At 40.4% G+C, this 18,740-nt stretch overlaps 1 protein-coding gene across 5 annotated transcripts in view; it reads left to right on the forward strand.

Moving 5' to 3' along the window:
• Positions 1-8,163: 8,163 nt before the first annotated feature.
• The window catches only part of slc4a4a (solute carrier family 4 member 4a), a gene marked incomplete at its 5' end in the record, with an annotated part of 69,083 nt that continues 58,506 nt past the window's right edge, over positions 8,164-18,740 (forward strand). For 4 of the 5 annotated variants that reach the window (XM_080893336.1, XM_080893338.1, XM_080893337.1 and 1 more), the window contains one exon: positions 13,909-14,116. In XM_080893336.1, the coding sequence (XP_080749462.1) occupies positions 13,909-14,116 (208 nt within the window). Of the gene's footprint in view, positions 8,321-8,437; positions 8,559-13,908; positions 14,117-18,740 lie in introns of those variants that run through there. The other variant, XM_080893339.1, reaches the window with a different exon arrangement.

The following is an 18,740-nucleotide window of genomic DNA, read 5'->3' on the forward strand; positions in this document are numbered from 1 at the left end:
CACAAAAACAATCCACAGAGATCTTTGATTAATTTGATTGGTCAAATAAACAAACATCTCGTCCTGAGCAGATTCAACATTTGTTCAAGACAAACTGCAGAAGCAGCAGGTGAAAATCATAGACGACCCCTGGATTCAGTCGCTTGTAGAAACTCTTTAGCAGCACAAACTTGAAATAGTTGTTTCCTGCGTGACTTGATCAGTCTTTCACATTGCTGTGGAGGAATTTGAAGTTTGCTTCAGTTCAGCTCTCTTAGCACTTCAGTCGGTTACAGTCTGGACTTTGATTGGGGCCGTTGCAGCAACTTTCTTCATTTTTCAGCTATTCTGTTGGACATTTGCTGCTGTGCTTGGGATCATTAACTTGTTGTGTGACCCAGTTTGGGTCAAACCTTCACTGTGAGACAGAAGGCTTGACATTTGACTCTAACATGCTTTGTTATGCAGAGGACTTCACGGTGCACAGTAGGTCACTCTTGACCTACTGATCTCCAAAGGCCTGAGCATTTCAAAGGTTACTGTGTCTGATGTGGGCCTGTCTGATCATTACTGTGTTTTCTTTGAAAGTAAAATCTCAGCCCACACAAATATATCAACAACAGTGATCACAAAACGGTGTATAACTGAACACAGTAGTGCAATCTTTAACCAGGTCTTCCCATTAACACCTGACCTGTCCAGAGGGTCAGTCAATGAGCTCGTCAATAGCTTCAATGCTAACATGTTAAATGTAATGGACACTATTGCTCCCATTAAGGTGAAGGTTATCTCTGGAAGGAAAAAGTCTCCATGGAGAAACTCCACACTGGTGAAAAATGAAAAAAGAGAGTGTAGGAAAGCTGAGCGCAGATGGAGAAAAACAAACCTCCAGGTTCATTATGACATTTATAAAGAGAAACTTCACAATTATAATTTACAACTGAGGAATGCAAGGAGGTCCTACTTCTCTGACATCATCACTAAAAACAGCCATAATGCTCGGGTCTTATTTTCTACAGTTGACAGGCTAACAAACCCTCCTGTGTCAGTGGCAGCTGAACTTCATTTGACCATGGCCTGCAATGACTTTGCCAAATTCTTCACTGAAAAAATCCAAAAAATTAGACAAGCAATTGGTACATCAACAGCAGATCCAGGATATGTACTGTGTCCACCAAAAAACTGTTTAAACACCATGAAACAGTTTCAACCTATTAACAGCAAAGACCTGGAGGACATCTTAGGTCAACTGAACTCCTCCTCCTGCTGTTTAGATGTCCTGCCAACAAGTTTTTTCAAAAAGGTCTCAAAGACTTTAGAGTCAGACCTGTTACAGATCGTCAACTTTTCTTTATTATCAGGTGTGTTTCCAGAATCACTAAAAACTGCTGTAATCAAACCTATACTGAAAAAGGACAATCTTGACAAGACACAAATGAACAACTACAGGCCGATCTCAAATCTCCAGTTTTTAAGTAAGATCATTGAAAAAGCAGTTTCTCAACAGCTCAGTTACTTCTTAAAACAGAATAATTGCTACGATGCCTTCCAGTCAGGTTTTAGACAGAACCACAGCACTGAAACCGCTCTGACCAAAGTGTTTAATGACATATGTCTGAATACAGACAGTGGAAAAATGTCAGTCCTAGTTTTACTGGATCTCAGTGCAGCATTTGATACAGTTGACCACAACATATTACTCAAACGACTGGAGAACTGGACAGGTCTTTCAGGAACTGTACTAAACTGGTTCAAAACATACTTAGAAAACAGGAAATACTTTGTATCAATAGGTAACTTCACATCTGAGCAGACAAGTATCACATGTGGAGTTCCCCAAGGTTCCATCTTGGGACCCCTTCTGTTTAACATCTACATGCTCCCACTGGCACAGATTATAAACAACAACAAAATAAACTATCACAGCTATGCAGATGACACACAAATATATATCACAATGTCACCAGGAGACCGAGGCCCTGTACAGGCTCTTGGTAAATGCATTGAGGAAATCAATGACTGGTTGTCCCACAATTTTCTCCAGCTAAACAAAAACAAAACTGAGGTAATAGTCTTTGGCGCCAAAGAAAAACGATTACAGGTCACCAGAGAACTTCAATCTATACATCTAAAAACCACAAACCAGGCGAGAAATTTGGGTGTAGTGATGGATGCAGACCTAAACTTAGAAAAACACATTAAGACAATAACAAAGTCAGCTTACTATCACCTCAAGAATATATCAAGGATAAAAGATCTGATGTCTCAACAGGACCTGGAAAAACTAGTCCATGCATTCATCTTTAGTAGGCTTGATTACTGTAACAGCATCTTTACAGGTCTACCTAAAAAATCAGTCAGACAACTACAGCTCATTCAGAACTCTGCTGCTCGAGTCCTCACTAAGACCAAAAAAGTGGACCACATCAGTCCAGCTCTGAGGTCCTTACACTGGCTGCCTGTCCGTCAGAGGATAGACTTTAAAGTTCTGATGCTGGCCTATAAAGCTCTGAATGGTTTAGGACCAAAATACATCAGTGACCTCCTGACCCAGTATGAACCATCCAGATCCCTCAGGTCATCTGGATCCGGTCTTTTATCAGTTCCCAGAGTCAGAACCAGACACGGAGAAGCTGCATTCAGCTTTTATGCTCCTTATATCTGGAACAAACTCCCAGAAAGCCTCAGATCAGCTGAAACACTCAGTTTATTTAAATCCAGGTTGAAGACTCACCTGTTCTCAGCTGCATTTGAATAAAGCACCAAATCCACACTTTAAGCTTAAATTTCAAAACTTACATTTAACTACTGATTTTATCTGTTTTGATTTTATATACTGTTGTTTGTTTGTTTGTTTGTTAATTAGTTAGTTAGTTTATTTGCTTGTTTTATTCAATTTTAAATCATGCTTTTTATTTGTTCTTGTTTCTAATGTCTCTGTAAAGCACTTTGAATCACCTTGTTGTTGAATTGTGCTATACAAATAAACTTGCCTTGCCTTGCCTTGCACTTAATGACTGCCAGAGCTCAACTCCTCACTCCCACCTCCGTGCCGACAGTGTGAGGTGTTTGATTTTCTCCAGATCTGGTGCTGTGCGTTACGGCCAAACGTCTCCACTTTGGACTTGTCTGTCAACATGACATCGTTCAGATGCAACGTTGACTAAAAATAAGCTGTGCTGCCATGTTCGGTTTCTCCCGGCAACCCTTCCAAACAAAACACACTTGTTTGGGCTTTTTGTAATTGTAATGTCATGACCTTTAAAATTTGCACGCTAACTGAGGTCTGTAGAGTCTTTTTGCTTTTTTGCACTTGCAGAGTCTGACCTTGGGGTGAAGTTCCTGGGATTTCCATTAATGGGAATACTGGGAACGGTCTTGAATATTTTCCACTTTTGAATAACCTTCCTCACCATGTGCTGGACTTCAAATTATTTAGACATATCCTTACACCCATTAGTGATGGACAGCAACACTGCTGAAGGTCAGTTAATAAGTGTATTTGATTAGCAGCATCTGGCATCTCAATAATTTTAGAATCTGGTGGGAAACAGATGATTTTGTTATTGTGTCCTGAGATGTAAAGGTTTATAATGTAACAAAGATGTACTTTCTTTCCTCTTTTCCCATTGCTTTGGATGTTCAGACACCAAAATTCCCCATGGCAGCAGAAATCCCTGTCCTAGTTTTGATTTGGCAACACTCCAAAATGTATTGATGATTGTGTCAGATGAACCTGAAAGGTTAAAGTGAATTTCAAAGTTAAATATTATTCTCTTGTTTTTGCATATAGGTAAAGAGGCTAAAGGTGACAAATACGAGCTCTGAGAACAATCACAGGTTATACAGCAACCAAGTTTAAGTTTCCAGAAAGCAGTTAAGGATTCCCAGTAAAGTGGGGAAAAAGGACAATACAAGCACGATGACACATCTTCCCTACGACCATTGACAATGTTTCTATGCCTTTGAGAAATGGTGCACACGTGTGACTCTGACTCTAAACAGCACTTTCCATGACTTGTGCATGGGCAGCATGCTTGAAGGCATCTCTGCTTGGGACTCTACTGTCCTGCTCGAGGACTTCAGCACTCATGTGAGCAATGACAGTGTGACCTGTGGAGTGTGACTGGCAAAGAAGGCTTGATCAAGTGGTCTTGGTTTGTTGGACTTTTGTGCTAAACAACAGTTTGCTCATAAAGAAAAACATTGTATTTGAGCACAAGTGCATTTAGATTGGTGGTCTGTGAGAGACCTACAGAGAGATCATGTCCCACAGCTGGTTTGGGAATGCCAAAGGTAGAAGGTGGCTGGGGAGAGTGAAGTCCCAACTTCTTTGTTTAGACTTCTGCCCTAGATAAGCAGCAGAAGATGGATGGATGGACTTTTTCAGCGCAAGAACATTTAAACACCTAGAATATCTTATTGCAGCTTTGCATTACAATTTCTATTGAACTACCTGAAAGAATAGCCCACCCTACCTTATTCAAATAACAATGTGGCAACTGATACGCAAATAATTTGAAATAAACTTTCAGCATTTCATTGAAGCATATTAAAAATAGGCTAGTAAGTGTTTTCTGCAGCTCTGTGCAGCTTCTTGGACCCTTTGAATTCATTCCTTTGATTTGATGACTCATTCTATTCTGTCTAATGAAACCTGAACCAGCAGCTGAAAGTAAAATGTTTCTTTATCAAACAAGGGCAAGTAAACCCACTGATTCCACTGAAGCGTACATCCAATTACTAAAAAGGTTAGCAAAACTGGAGTTGGTGGAGATGAAAGCAGAGCTACAAGCACCCTGGACTTTGGGACAGGCAGAAACACAAAGCTACAAACACATTAGACATCAGAGCTAATTGGATTCACCAGTGATCACGAACCCTCACAGTGTGTTTGGCCCTGAGTTTAATTTAGTAAATAGTCTCAACCAAGCTTTACTTCAGAATCATGGTCCAGAAAAACAAACAGTCTCATAAAACAATACAAAAGCCACGTTAAGAGGCACCTGGACCAGTGTCCACAGTGGAGACAGATATAAGACGTCATACTTGTTGAGCCCACATTCATCTCATTCTCACAAGTGTTGATGGATGGAGGGAGACTTCTTAATAAGGCACTGAATGTACTGACTCCAGCAGCAACAAACATTTAACCTGCTCTGAGCCACACAGGTCACTTCAATAATAACCTCATGGCATTAGAAGCTACTTTCCATAAACTTTCCTACAGTTTCTCCGTAAGTGTGCCATAAACAGTGGTGTGCACTCTGCTCTGAATAGTGAAGTCTTCACTGTGTACATGCAAAATTTGAATTAAATTTGCATAAGTGGATGTTTGCTTGGTCGTCCATCATAAATCATTTCCTATAAATATTTTTTATCACACAGCCAGTAAAACAAATGGGAAACACAGGAGCTACTGGTGTGAGCTAACACACACATACGTTATTATCTGGAGACTTAATACACCTCATTTGATATTAGTGTTATACAGATCATGCTGATAACAATTAAACAAGATGCTTTAATGCTTTTGGCTTAATGCTACAATCTGTTGATCTGCTGATTGTCTGAATGATGCTTTTATTCCCGAGTGTTCGTTAAAATAATTTCCACATAAGATACATTTACAAAAACTTACAGTATTGGTGTTAAAACCTGGATAGCATGAAAGTTTAAGCTGATAACAGTTTGATATAAACATGAGTTTATTAAGGCAGAATTGTTTGAATCGCTGCTTAATTCTGAGGAAATATTTTCAAAAAACAAAACAAAAAAGTTATAAATATGTTGAATCGCAAGTAAATGATTATTACCTGTGGAAGTTTATGCTGTCAGAATCTGCTGCCGTTTATGGATAACGGAAATGAAATAGAGAAAATGTTAAATGTTAGAAGCCTAATACCTGCAGACTCATTTGTATAGAAATGACCTGGCTGAGGCAGAAACATTCAACACTTATATTAAAATTCCTGTTTAGTATGGAAGTTTGTTTGTGCCACTGAAAACATGTTTTTTTTGCCAAAAAAATCTATATTCGGGCTAACATCACAATTTGACTTAATAATTAGAGATTTCGAGTTGTGTATTTTGAAAGTTTTACTCAGAGGGATACAAAGCTAAATGTTCAAGGACTGAATCCACACCTTATGTCTGCCTTAGTTAACAATTTCAACTTGTCCCTAGTTTTGTTTTTACACCGACAAAAACTGGCAAAGGTGATGACAATTGTTTCTCTATTTCCAAATTAAATATTCACCTTTTCCTGGAAAGTCAGGTCTGTGTGGAATGTTAATAAAACTCCTTTTACCCCATGGCTGGCCACCAGATTCTGCATAAATAGTCTGGAAACATTAACCAGTTTGTTCTGCCTTTCTTTTCTTAAATGTGCACAATTGAAACTTGGTGCTGATGGATTTCCTGCTCTCAGTAGCTTTATTGTCTCTGGAAACCATTTTGGTTATCAATGATTCTTTAGTCCAAAAGAATTTGGGAGGGATGCAAAGCTAAATGTTCAAGGATGCACTGAGTCCACACTCAATGTCTGCCTTATCGCTTCAAACCAGCTGTCGCCTGTCATCTCAAGGACAGGAGACCTCAGTTTTATCAGTGCTGCTGGGACCAGGTGGTTGACAGCACATGTTTTGGATACTGTGGTTTTGCAGCGTGGCCCACCTTGGATTTGGTCTGTGCTGCCACATCCCACAGATGCTCCTTTGGGATCTGGCAAAGATGGGTCAAGACTTGACCCTCAAGCTATTCCTGAGCAGACTGACCTGCTGGGCTATGTTGCTGATGTAGGACAGTGACAGTTTGAGTCACTCGAGCTATTGTCTTACTTTAACATTGCAAGTATTTGGTGTATTTAACTGTTACGTGGGTTGCAAACCAAGAAAAGACCTTAGTGAACAGTTTTCTGAACCACAGCAGATGATAAGATAAGAGTTTTGATTTAGAATGGGAGACTTTAGGCTTTAGACTTTAACAGTGGCTCAAACCAAGACACCACAAACAACTATTATTTTTATAACAGGGTAAGCTATAATTAATAATTTCATAGTGTGAGGAAGACTCAGGTAAAAAAGAACCTTCAGCAAAAATAACAAAAACCCTTTTTTTTCAGCCATGGCATGAAACTTACTTTCCATTTAGTCAAAGGAGCTTGCAAAGAAAAGCGTCTGGTGATGATAATGCTGATATTACAGCCAAGTAAGAAGGTCGACTCAGCCAATCTTGCAATATTTCTTCCAACAGATGGCGCTCTATAGCTGCAGAACTAAGCAGCTTCAGCAGGTATCCTCTTTAGAAGCTGCAGCTATGCTGAACATTACCGGCATCTAATGAAAGCCAGGGCCGTGCAGAGATGTTTGAAGGGGCGGGGGGGGGGGGGGGGGGGGGGGGGGGGGTCAAAGCTAAAGTGATTTCATTATCCACAGTTAACAACCTTGCACTTAATCCATAATAAAGTAATGATAGAAATGTTATAAAATATTGCGTTTATAATTGTTTTTATACTTGAGTAATAACTTTAAAAAATCTATACACATAAAACACGCACAGACACATGCACATACAGTGACATTTTATAGTATATACTGTACGTACTATGGTCAAAAGTTTGCATGATGTTGCTGATCCAGAATCCTTCCCATAGGATTTATTCCTAGTGCTATAATAATAAAGTAATAAGGACAAAATAAATAAATAAATATAAAAGAATGCATTTATGAGGATCCAGTTTGTTTGACTATCCACTCTGTGCAAACCCTAAAAAAAAAAAAAAAAAACTTGGGGCACCCATCAGGAAAGGGGCAGGTGCTCTGCTACCCCCCTCTGCAAGTGCCTGATGAAAGCATCCACAGATTGTTATGTGAGCCAAAAGTATGTCCAATAGTAATAAGTTAAACGTGATTTCAGAAAGTACAGATTACCAGATTTTGAAGTATTTACTAATTTCGGAGTATCTAATTGAATGATTTAAATCCAATGTCGCTCTTTTTGTGCGTGATTTTAGTTCGGACAGACTTTACTGCGAATATCCGCGTGCGTTCCAACATCGTGCCCGCGCGGTCAAACCGCGCAATGGTTCAGCTGGAGCAAAAACAAAGCTGGGGGAAAAACAGGACGGTGCAGCGGAGGGGCAGTTTGACCTCCCACCGGAGGAGTGGCGTTGAAGGAAGGATGGTCCAGGAGATAGAGGCTGCACGCTGAGCGCAGCTGCTGTCACAATGCCACATTCAAACTTACTCTAAGAAGTGGGAGCAGTACCTCTTATCTGCATGCCAGCGAAGGAGGGACAATAAGAACCAAAGACACAAAGCCAAAGATCAATAACACAGAGGTAAGTCCGCAGCTCCAGTTTCACTTTAGACAGCGGAACGTGTTCCGGCCTCGTGTACATGCGTAAAAAGACGCCTTGGTACGAAATCAGCTTTGTTTTCTTTTCATTTTTCTGCAGGTGTCTTCAGGAGCCGGTAGACTTTTTGTCAGGTCAAACATCAGCAGCCGCTCGCTCCTCTGATCCGCTCTACTCAGCAGGGAGATTTATCGCACGCTGAAGAGATGAGTGGCACCAAGAAGTAAGTGATCCCGTCAGACGCTTTTTCACAGCATAGTTAAGACATTTTATATATTAAGATTGATTCGAACACACGTGTGTGAAAAAAAGCTGCTGATACTTGTGAGCAATTACGATGTTTTGATTTAAAAAGTAAAAGCGTAAAAACAGGCGTTTAATTTGTTCTTTTAGTCTCTGCCTTTCAGATTCATTTAAAATAAGAAACCTGTCAGTCAATTTGAGCGTAGCTCCCATAATAAATATCACATGTCGAGGCAGGACAGTCGTCCATTAACAAAGGCCCAGCCCTTTAAGGTCAGTTTAGGTTTAAAGATGTGAAAGTGTAAGCTCTGACACACATGGATTCTGTCACCTAACGTGCAATTGTTTGGATGGTGAAGCTACTTTAAACACACCGCCTATATTTCTCTGATAAATATTAATCACAGAATATATTGGATATATTGATCTATCTTTGTATTTTAAAAACATTTGGAAGGTTTTTGAAATAACTGTAGAAACCCAGATCTTGGTGTGGCTTTATGATGGGGTTTTTCAAGGTTGCAATTAGAAACCCAATAAAGAACACAAAGAAGAAAGAAGAACACAGAGACGATAAAAGCAAAGCTTATTACAGTTAATCAATCTGATCAAAAATGAATCACAAAAAGTGTCTGAATATCTTTTGTTTGTTCCATCACAAAGATTGGAGCCATAATTTCAACATCCATCAGCACCTGCGTTTATTTAGACACCACACTTGAATCTTCAGGTGTGATAGCTGCCAAAAAACTATCCTTTTACTGCACAACCACCCTTTTGGCTTTCAGAGTGATGACTTTTACTTCGCCCTAGTTGTTGTTAGTTGTTGTTAGGTGTTGTAGGGAGATTTTCCTTTACAAATCTGACCAGAGGTCAGAGATACTCGATACATGACCTGCATGCATTTTTTCATTTCTCACGTGAGCAGATGCCGTCAGCCACAACACAACGTGGATGCCTTTAGGCTGTTTGATGTTTCCATGGTTTGGAGACACAGACAGAGAGTGCACGCTACATGCAGGTTGTAGTGAAGACAGAGAGACTGATAAGTTATCTGTGAAGGGACAGATTGCACCAATGTAAGTGCAAAGTTACAGCCCTCTAGGTTCTGATTGCTTGTACAGTTTTAATAGGGTTGTTTCAAGGTTTAGTTACTAATCTTTAACATAATGCAAAGTGTCAATTATTGATTAATGAAACTTGCATAAGGGTTCATGTGATTTGCATTTTAGGTGCATTTATTCTCCATTTGTTCTAACTGGAGAGCTAGCATAGCATTATTTTAGCAGAACTTCCATTAAAAGCAAAGGTAATGGAAAGCTTTCTATGTTAGCAGCAGACTCGGAGCAGATCAGGTTCAAGGTCAAGTCCTGAACTTTTGTTGTATGAAAGAAGGAACATCTGTTGAAGTGCTGCCCAATAAAAGTTATGTAAAGGTGGACGAAGTGTATCGTCTTCTGCACTTTTTGGTAATATTGTTTTTCCCCCTTTTGGTCTCATAAGCCGCCACACATTCTTTTTACAAAGATGATTTCTTACTATAAACTTGACTGGAATCAGACTCTGCCTGTCACTTTTGGTTTAAATGAGTTCATTATGAACTATAAGTCACTCACTTGTTAAATACAATAAGACTCGTGTTTCTAAATAGCAAAGCATATGACAGAAGATGCAAAGAATGTACCTTTATGAACTCATGAGATCACATGACATGAGACTGGTCTTTAAGTCAACTTGGAAAAGTCTGAAAAGTTAAGACTGTACAGAAAAAAAACAACACATCCTTTCAGCAGAGGAATCAGTGAATGTTTGGATTGCTTGTTTTTCATTATGCACTTTAAATCTGTCAGATTATGTTTAACCCAGTACTAAAAGGTGAGGCTCAAAGGTTTTGGTTTCATATCATGCACACAAAATATGAAGCCAGATATCTATTAAACCTTTACCTCTTAAAACTCTAGAGTTAGGGTAGAAGCAGATACAAGACAGAGTTTTTAGTTTTTTATAACACGAGGTCGTTTCTTCTTCTCTTATGTTAAATTTAGTGCAGGCATGTGTGGGCGGTCAGCCGAGGCCGAATGGAGTTTTGCATGTTATGTCCTTGGTTGTTCCATAGGTGGCAATGAAGGAAGTGGGAACGGCAGCATTAGCAGGAAAACCAGTGAAGTGCAGAGATACAAAACCACAGCTTTAGCTGTGACTGAAACTTAGTGTTATTTTAAAGCTCTTAAGAAGTTGACTCAGGCACATCAAAACTCCAGTTTGTTCTTTAACCGGTAAAACCACAAACCAGGCTGCATGGGCATGGCAAAGGGCACCAATTAAGAAACAGTTTATGCTAAATTAAAGAAATATAGGAAGTTAAATCAACCAGTGTGCATGTGTAGTTAGTGCAGTCAGGAGCAAGCAAACGCTGAAGCAGTGTCTCAGGGAAGAGGGCACCACAGGAACTGAAGTCTGAGGGCTGCTGTGAGGCACAGGTGCACTGCGCCCAGGTGTGCTGGCGTATTGATTGAGAACAAATAACAACTTCTCTGCAATACCTGTGGCGAGACACACAGACAGGCAGAAAAGGATGGCGGGGCGAAGGAGCCCATCACACAGCCTTTATCTGAATATTAGGTAATATCACCAAATCCTGGATAAGAGACTCTGTAACTCAGATCATTTGGTGGATTGTTGCAAACACACACTTCTTCCTGCCCTGGCTTTATAACTTTGCCTAACAAGAGAAAAAGTAAACATGTTATTTTATATGCATGATAATTACACAGCACAACACATTAATGAGTCTCCTGACAGTTCTGTAGCTGACCTTTACCCTCTGAGCCCTCTCATCCCCAAACTGTCAAACCTTCTGTGACCTAAACCCCTCAAAATGTTGAAAACGTCCTTAAAGGTGCTGTTGTTATTTATCTGATATTGCCTAAATACACAGAATAACCAAATGTAGATCATTAATATATTTCCTGTCTTGGGGGCTTCAACGTCCGTTACCTGAGGCTCTGCTGATCATTTTTTAAGATTACTGTTACAGAAAAAGGTGCTTTCATTTCCAATAGCTCAAAATGACGTCTACAGAGCGCCTGTTTTATGTACGCCTGTTTACAACACCTTAAACGTTCGATCTGAAAGTATGCCCCGCTGAAACAATGCTGCTAACTTAAAGAAAATTAGCTTGTTAGTGTTTTCTCATCTTTTAGCGTGTTTGTTCTTTTGGTTAGAAACTGAGTAGAAATAGATTTCTCAAAGAACGCCTCATAATCTTTTCAAATGTCACTCTGACCTTTCGACAACGGAAGACAACATTTCGTTGATGTGCAGAAAAGGCAAGAAATCCTATTTGAAAAGCTGCAAGAAGAGATTTCAGACATTTTCTTTTTTCTTTATAATCAATTAATTAGTGGAAGAAACGGATGTTAAATGAATTCAATATTTTATTGCTTTGCAGGTAACAGTTAGGAGGCTTTTAAATTCTGCAGACAGATTGGAAAAAATTGGACTGTTTCTTTGCAAAACACATGAAACAGTCTGTGTCTGCATTAAAACCTCTAAAACGACTGGTGTTGTTTTCACAGCAGCAGCAGATGTTTTGTTTGAACTTGAAGCTTTTTAAGGGCTTAAAAAGATTCAGAATCTGACTGAACTGATGAGGAAAGATTTGTGTTTAAGGAAAGCATTATGTCATGCTTTTATCATCTGTTTCCATCCTGTTTATCATGCAAAGGCACCAATTCCCAACAATCACAACAAGATGTGTCACACAGTCTGTCCAATGTTAGACAGAAAGCTCCCACAGAGACTTTCCCTTTTGAGCAGCACAAACAACGGCAAAGAAAAGGCCAGTTATAACAGGAAGTGGCCTCCACCTGAAGCAGGTTAAGGGCGGGGCATCCAGAAACTTTTTATTAATTGACAGAATATTTAATTTTTACATGATTTTTACAGTGAACTGACAGTTCTATAGTAGGCAGTGCACTTTCTGGTATTTAATTGTTATCCTACTTTTTTGCTTTGGTATTGGACGGGGAGTCACCATCAAGAAAAACTGTAAAACTTGAAAATACAGGTTTAAAATTCATGTCCTCCTTCATGTTTTCCTAAGCCGCTCAGTGGCCCAGGTTGGAGTCTTTGGTGGGCCAATTCTGGCCCCTGCACCTGATGTTTGGCACAGGCTTTCTGTCACTTTTCAACTGAAAAAATCATTAAGTGAACCTTGAAGATCTTAGTGATGAAAAGCGAATTTTAATAGACTGTTAAAACGACTGAATTCTGCACCCCTACTTAATTTTATCAGTTCAAAAGTCTTCGATCGGTCGTGTTAACAGACAGAACGACATGCACACAAAAGAATTGTCCTGGAAAAAAAATACTCAGAAATCTTTTGATTAAAACAAACGACATCAAAGTTTTTACCAGGAAGAAAAGCACACTGTAGGACAAACGAGGGTGTGAGGACGCTTGTGAATTATGAGGAAGATCTGGAACTTATAACTATGAATGTTTTTGTGTGTGTGTAAAAAAAAAAACCCCCAAAAAACAGAGATTTGAGCTTAAAGACAGCAAAGTTTTTATTTCTGCTGTTGCTCGTCTTGCATAACTGGCAGTACATACTGTAAAGATCAGTATAAAATCTAGAAGGCAAAACCTGTTGTTACCTTCAAGGCAAGTCAGCCTGTAGAGACATTTGAATCCTTTTTTATTGTCAATGTTTGTTGGGAAACAGTTCGGCCCATTTGAGGTAACGTTACGTTTGTGAGGTTCTTGGAGAGTGGCGGAGGCGCCGGTACGCCAGCCTCTTACGGGCTTGTGTGAGTGTGATGTCACTTAAGTAAAGCTGGTGTAATCCTGTAAGGGAGGATGAGTATACAGACATGTGATGGCCCACTTGTTTCTTGGGTGGAGGGTGATGGAGGGGGGGCTGGCAGGCATTACCAAACAGATGGAGAGGCTTTGTAATGTGGGGGCGTGTAACTGATTAGACACAACATTTATTGACGCTCCCTTTGATGGTTTTTCACCTTGATTCTGTTTCTAATCAAAGTCAAGTGAAGCCAAAGTCACATCCGGATTTTACCGGGTTTAAGTCTCGGTCAGTCGGACATTTTTTCGCGCATGTCCAGCGCGGACACTCTGGACATCGTACTCAATTAGAGGACTTCCTGTCCTCCCCTCACCCCCCTCTTCTAGATTAAATCCATTACACCACACTTACCGACTGCACACTTTGTCCTCCGGAAGGACGACGCGTGTTCTCTAAGTTAGGATAGTTTGCTTGCTGAAAATTACATCTCAAGGCGCTGTAACTCTGGAGCCTTTGATGGGTGGAGATGAGCGCCACCAGCAGCACCAGACTGAACCCCAGTCCGAACTTACTGCAAGTGAACGAGCCCAAGCGCTATGGCTCCACGCTGTCGCTGGAGGAAAAGTGTGAACAGTCTTTCTTCCTTTTTTACTACTACAGGATGGAGGATGAGGCGGTGCTGGACCGCGGGGCATCCTTACTCAAGCACCTTTGTGATGAAGAGGAAGTAGAAGGTAAGTTTTACCTGTTGCTCTTTAGTTCTTCTATGTAGCTGCCTAAAAAAAAGAGAAATAAAATAGATTTTTCCCAGTTTTTAAAACTTCTGAGAGGTTCCTCAGGTTCTGAAGTAAAAAACAATCCCAATTTGCCTAGAAACAATAGTTAACCAAGAAAACAGAATTTTATATATATATGTATATAATTCTTTTTAAGAAGTCCCAAAACACAGGGAGGTCGTTTAGCCTTTTCAAAACTGCCAGTTTCTACTTCCTGCATGTACAACCTGATGCTCAGCTATTCAGCGAGCTGGCAGGAGAAAGATGTGGACCACAGAGCGCGTGACGCTGTGTTTACCTCACTAATCCTGACCTACAGGACAGCGGACAGGAACAGGAAAACCTTTCAGCATTGCCGTCTTTAACATGCGCCAGTTAACAGCTTTAAAACTTTAGAATGAGCTGCATTCTGCTCTCTGCGCTCATTTAGGATTACAGGCAGCTAAGGCCTTTTGTTTTTGTTACATTTTAGATTGTGTCTGTAACAGACGAACTGAAAAAATTTTTATACATGAAAGCTGATTTTAAATTCGAAATGAAGTAAATCTTAAATACTTTAAATCGAGGAACTTCAAAGTATGGCATGCGATCCACCTTGCTATTGTTTTGTGTTGCCCAGGGCCACTAATGAGACATTGGGGTATATTTACGTAATTTAAGTTCATGCCATGAACTAGCTGCACAAAGGAAGACCAATCTTCCCAACACTGACAAATACACCTGGAGTCAAGGAATGTAAGAGCCACCTAACCCGTGGTTAAAAAACTATAAACCTGTTCAATAATGAAAGCTGTCAACATTATAATAATAATAATAATAATAATAATAATAATAATAATAATAATAATAATAATAATGATGATGCAGGGCTCTAGAGTGCGACCAATTTGGTCGCAAATGAGACCAAATTTTTCAGTGGTGCGACTAAAAAAAATATTTGGTTGCACCAGTGCGACCAACTGTTCGGGTAACAAAAAACAAAAAAAAATCTCTGCAATTCTCCGTGTGGTCAACAACAGACACACATTATGCCCCTATCGTGGACTAAACCAATCAGAGATAGTCAGGGGCGGGACCTCTGTGATTGTCCGTGGTCCAGTTGAAAGTGCAGCGTGGATAGAGGGAGGTGAGTAGTTTGAATAAAGCGATATCGATTCATTAAATCCTGAATCGACTTTTAAATATAACTGTGTTTTGTCAGAAACGCCAGATTCTCAGATTAAAGCTCACAAAACTATTTCAACAACAACCAAACAGTAAATGAGAGCAGGTACACGGACTCCACACAAAGACGTAAACACAGACCCGACGCATCAGAATCAGCTTTGTCTTTCTCGGCTTTCTCACCCGACGGCCCATAGACGGACACGCCATCGGAGCTCAGCGATTCTGATGCGTCGGGTCCGCTCTGTGTTTACGTCTTTTTGCAGGTTTTGTCTCTCTCCAACCAAAATTCACCGAGCCAGCAGCAAAAGAAGCAGCAAACTGCGCTTCACATGTGATCAATGTCGTCATGAATTCCCTCTGACTTTTGCTGCTTTGCTTCCACCACGATAAAAATCACACTTCATGCACAGCTCTCTCTCTCTCTCTCTCTGTACTTCAAGAACAGTTTCTCGTCTCAAATCTCTGTTTTCTGCATTATTCATTCTCTTATTACCCACCAGTCTACTGTTGTTTACAGCGCTGTCGGCCGCTTTTTATTTTATTTTATTTTTTTTCACTTAAATGACCTCGGACAAAAAAAGCCTCATTTCTGTTGTTCAATACTGAAGAAATTTAAACTTAAAATAAAATAGCTTTTATGCAAAATTACAGAATATTTTCTGCAATATTCAGAATATTTTTAGCCAGCTCTGACACGGTGCCATCAACCTCTGAATGCTGAAAAAACACCAGTGTATCCAGAAAACACATTATATGCTGCAATAAATGCCCAAGTGTCCCCTCTCCCCACTGCCTGTCAGCAGCATGCAACAGCAAACAGGCCGTCAGAGGAGCCGAGATGATGATTATGTTTAACATTTTCTACAATATTGACAAAGCACTTTAAGCACAAGTTTGTTAGTTAATAATTTAGAAATGAATATTGTCTGTATGGACTGCAACTTCCTCCCAAAAAATGTGCACATGTAAAACTGCGGTGTTAAGCGATGCTAACAAGTTAGGCGCACCGGTGCGCCCATGGCAAAAAGTTAGTGTAGAGCCCTGTAATGATAATAATAATCTCATGAGTTTTATGTATATTATCAATACACACAGAAGACTTTTCACTTGAAGCTGGAATTGGGAGCAATGTTATTAAAGTGAAGTGAAATTAGGAGTGAAACAAAATAGTGAAAGAAAAATGAAAAACAGCTTCAGCAGTGATTAAATGAAGGAGTGACCGACGGCCTGTCATGGCATCGAAATACATCGAGCGATTGTCCAAACATTTATGGACCTGACTGCATGAACAAGTCATTTTTGAGATCCAAAAGGTCAGTTTCTACATATCCCACTTATTGTACTCTTTGGGGACAGAAGCTCCGCCCACCTGCTATTCAAACCTTCTGTCTGTGAGTGGCATCCAATGAGAAGAAACCTGGCTCATTAAGGTGAGGAGCTCAAACAACCAAGACCCAGAATAAACAACAGAATAATCTACTTTAAAGATGCGTATTTGTTACTGTGAAATCAGTGCTGGAGTTTACACGTCAGTCTCGGATCTGATGGCTACGTTTTGTTTTCCCCCTCTGTGCTGCTCTCTCAGAGGAGCCAAACGGACATACAGCCGGACATATAGTCTCTCCTGCTGCTGAGTCAGCAAAAACAAATCTGTATTCTTTCTGACAAAGAAGCCCAACAATCACCAACACGTTTAAAGGCTGGAGTATTAGTATGCTGTCAGTGCTGCGTGGTGTGCTGCCACTCCCCCCACCACTGGTCTGGCAATGTCCCAGCAGTGCTGTTACTGGGGAAACTGGCTGTAGCCTTGCCTCTCCTCAGAAATCTGGCGAGCTAAACAAACCTCCTGGCAAACACAAGATTTCATTCACTTTGTGCTCATGGGCGACCCCAAAAGAAGTTCTTCTTCCACCCTCCAAAAAAGAACAGGAAGTTGTTTCACAAAGCCGCTCTGGCTCCCTGCAAATCTTCCCTTCCAGCTCCTTGACTTGACTATTTTTTTATTCCTTCGCCTTCATCGCTGTCCTCTCATTCAGCCGCCTCCTTTCTTGTTCTGCTTCGGCCTATGCAAGCGTCTCGTTTTTATCGCTCGTCTCTCAGCTGTAATGGCTCTGTGTTCTTTATTAGCGCCGTCTGTCTCTTTTAGCTACTGTTCAGCCATCTGTGTCTCAGCTTTTCTGTCATGTTGAGTCACAGCAACAGGAAAATCTCCACATTAGTCTCCAAATCCACCATTGATCCAGTTGTTTAATTACATAACTGTCATTTATTGACACTTTGAAGTTGCTCATCAAACACAGGTGTTTGAAATGTGTTTTAGTTTCCCTTGTACCTATTGCACTTGATGTATCCAGGTAGGCTGTGTTTCCACTACATTTTAATTTGACACTGAAGATGGAAGCTCACCTGAATTTAAAGCTTGTTTACGACTGCGTCAGGGTTCAAGCTATCTTCTCCTATGCCACCTGTGTTATGTTAAACTGAGCTACCTTGCTCTGCTATACAACTACCAGCATGCCGGCACAGAAATTCACCTAGAAGCAAGTCTTGCCACCCAGCATCATCCCTGCACCCCTGGGCAGTTATTTCATTTTAACAATTTTCAGTGGTCACCAGCCCAAAATACATGCACCGATTAAAAAGAGATTTAAAAAGTTTGATGACTTTGACTCCATCGCAGGGTTTCCCCCACAGCAGGTCTTATCCTGCTACGTTAGGCTGGAGAGACGCAGACTCGGGCAGCTAAGTGAGTTCCTGTTCAGATGCTGGCATCTCCTCTCCTTTCTTTTGTACATGTTCCATAAGAGAAACAAGCATAAAAACATAAATAAATAACAGATCAATAATTAAAAATAGATTTGAACCATTGTTAGCTCTGCCTCGGATTTGCACCCTGTCTAGAGTGTACCCCACCTCTCACCCTGTGGTACCTCTGCGAGGCTCCAGCCCCTGATACTGATAAAGAAGAGAATTGATGGATGGACATGAACTGTAAGGAGGCAGGGGAAGGGCTGATTTTGTGCACAAAGGATGCAAAAGCTGGAAAAAAAATCTCCAGAAGACTGGAAAGAAGTAACAGCTGTTTTTGCCCGTCTGAAACTAAGGAACAGATCAATAATGATCTGCTGCTACAGTAACTTAAACGTGTTAGTGTAACCAAGGCTGCTGGAAGATTTCCCATGATGCACTGAATTCTTCTCTACTCCCTCTTTTCACTCCTGATGCATTTATGTGCCATTACTGCAGGGATGCCATTAACCTTTGTCTTCACTCTCCTGTAGTTTGTGTTGGTCCCTGTCTCTCTGTGTCCCTCTTGTCTCAGTTCTCTTTCCTCCGACCAGTCGTAGTCGATGGCTGTCCCTCCTTGAACATGATTCTCTTAAAAGTCTACTAATTTTAAAATGATGGTCTTCCT

This window comes from Rhamphochromis sp. 'chilingali', assembly GCF_963969265.1.
Source record: "Rhamphochromis sp. 'chilingali' genome assembly, chromosome: 10".
Classification (NCBI taxonomy): Eukaryota; Metazoa; Chordata; class Actinopteri; order Cichliformes; family Cichlidae; genus Rhamphochromis; species Rhamphochromis sp. 'chilingali'.